The 1,582-nt window shown below is 64.3% G+C and overlaps 1 protein-coding gene across 1 annotated transcript in view; it reads right to left on the bottom strand.

Annotated features, from left to right (window-relative positions):
* SPG7 (SPG7 matrix AAA peptidase subunit, paraplegin) overlaps window positions 1–292 on the bottom strand; it is a 30,275-nt gene extending 29,983 nt beyond the window's left edge. The window contains 1 exon segment of the mRNA XM_007468446.1: window positions 110–292. Within this exon segment, the coding sequence (XP_007468508.1) occupies window positions 110–292 (183 nt within the window).
* Between the last annotated feature and the right edge of the window lie 1,290 nt (window positions 293–1,582).

Here is a 1,582-nt window from a genome sequence, read left to right as displayed (position 1 = left end):
CGCGCTCCCCCCCCCCCTCGGCCCCCGCCCTCCCCCCGGGCTGCCGGCCGGAGCGGCCTCTCGGACGACGAAGACCCGGCGGCGGGAGGGCATCTTCCCCGCACATTACCTGTAGGACTCGGCCTCCAGGCCCGACAACACCCATGAGAGGCCTGTGGACAACATACGGCCACCTCCACCCGGTCTTGGCGGAGCTGCCTGGGCTCCAGCCAGAGTAGGGGCCCCGCAGCCGCCCAGGCCCTGGCCCCGCACCCAGGCGGACAGCGCGCAGCAGCAGACACGCGGCCGCCATGTTGACCCGGAAGCGGCGCCTGCGCGGTCGGGGCCTCTTCGGGGCGCCTGCGCGGTCGGGTGAGGCGTGTGGGTTGGGGGGGGGGGTGTTTCCTCGGAGCGCTTGCGCGGTCCGGACCTCGTTGGGGCACCTGCGCGGTCAAGCTTGCCAAGCCTCAGTCCCCTGCTCTCGGATTCCGGCGCTGCGCGCGGCGTCAGCTGCACTCCTAATCCGACTGGAGTTCTCTAGCGGTTTGAGGTGCCACCTTGTGCGGAGCGCCTCGAGTAGAGCTGCAGCCAAGGAGGGCATCGGAACACCGCGCCGAGCCGCCGCTCCCGTAGGGACTTGGCCCAGCGGGTCCCGGGACTTCAGAGCGAGCGAGGGAGCCCGAGGGGCGCGGAGCGTGCGCAGATGGCAGGGCCGCCCGCGGCCCTGACCCCGACTTCGACCCTCAGACCCGGATCCTGACCCCGACTCCGACCCTCAGACCTGGACCCTAACCCCTACTCCGACCCTTGGACCCCGGCGCGGTCTGGGTGCTGCCGAGGGGAGGAGGGCTTCGCTGGTCCGGGCTCTGGCAGCAGAGCCTGCCCGGGTGGTGCCCGGAGGGTCCTGCGGACGGAGCGGACGAGGAAGGGGCTTAGGGTAAGAGCAAGGACTTCAGGAGAGGGTAGCTGAGCCCCCCGGCGCAGGCGGCTGGCAATCTTGGCCTACAGATGCTTCATTTTGGAGAGGTAACCATCTCGTCCACTGTTATTTTCTCCTGGAGGCAGGCTGACTCCCTCTGGAAGTCGTGCCCAGCTTTGGAGACCAGGATCACAGCCCGGGGGACTTAGTCCGCTCTATCCCTGGGCGGCGGGGGCGGGGGGGAGCCTGTGGTTTTATCCCTGGGATTCCGGACCCCGGGGTCCCCGCCTCTTTCCCAGCCCCCCGGAGGTCTGGTGCTTGAAGCCTTAGCCCTGAGACTGCTGATTGTGTTATGGTGACTTAAGTTTGTTTGTGTGATTTTCTGTAATCCCCAAATTCCTAAGGTCATTAGACGATAACCAGACGATAACTGAGTGCCAGCTGGTGCCTGGCTGTGTATCAAACATTCTTTTAATCTTCACAAGTGTGCGAAGTAAACGCTTTTACATCTATTTTACAGATAAGGAAACAGACTCAGAACACTTCAAAGTAACCTTTCCAAGGTCACAGCTAAGAATTAATGGCACAGAGTTTCAGAGATGGTCTGACTGGTTTCAGGGCCTGTGCTCTTCGCCCTATGGCTGTAAAGGTCATATGTGTCCGTGTCGTCCCCCCGCCCCCCCC

The sequence above is a fragment of the Lipotes vexillifer genome, unplaced genomic scaffold, assembly GCF_000442215.2.
Source record: "Lipotes vexillifer unplaced genomic scaffold, Lipotes_vexillifer_v1.1 scaffold23, whole genome shotgun sequence".
NCBI classification, from domain to species: Eukaryota; Metazoa; Chordata; class Mammalia; order Artiodactyla; family Lipotidae; genus Lipotes; species Lipotes vexillifer.
The sequence above is the reverse complement of the archived record's forward strand: the minus strand, read 5'-3'. Positions and strand labels throughout refer to the sequence as shown.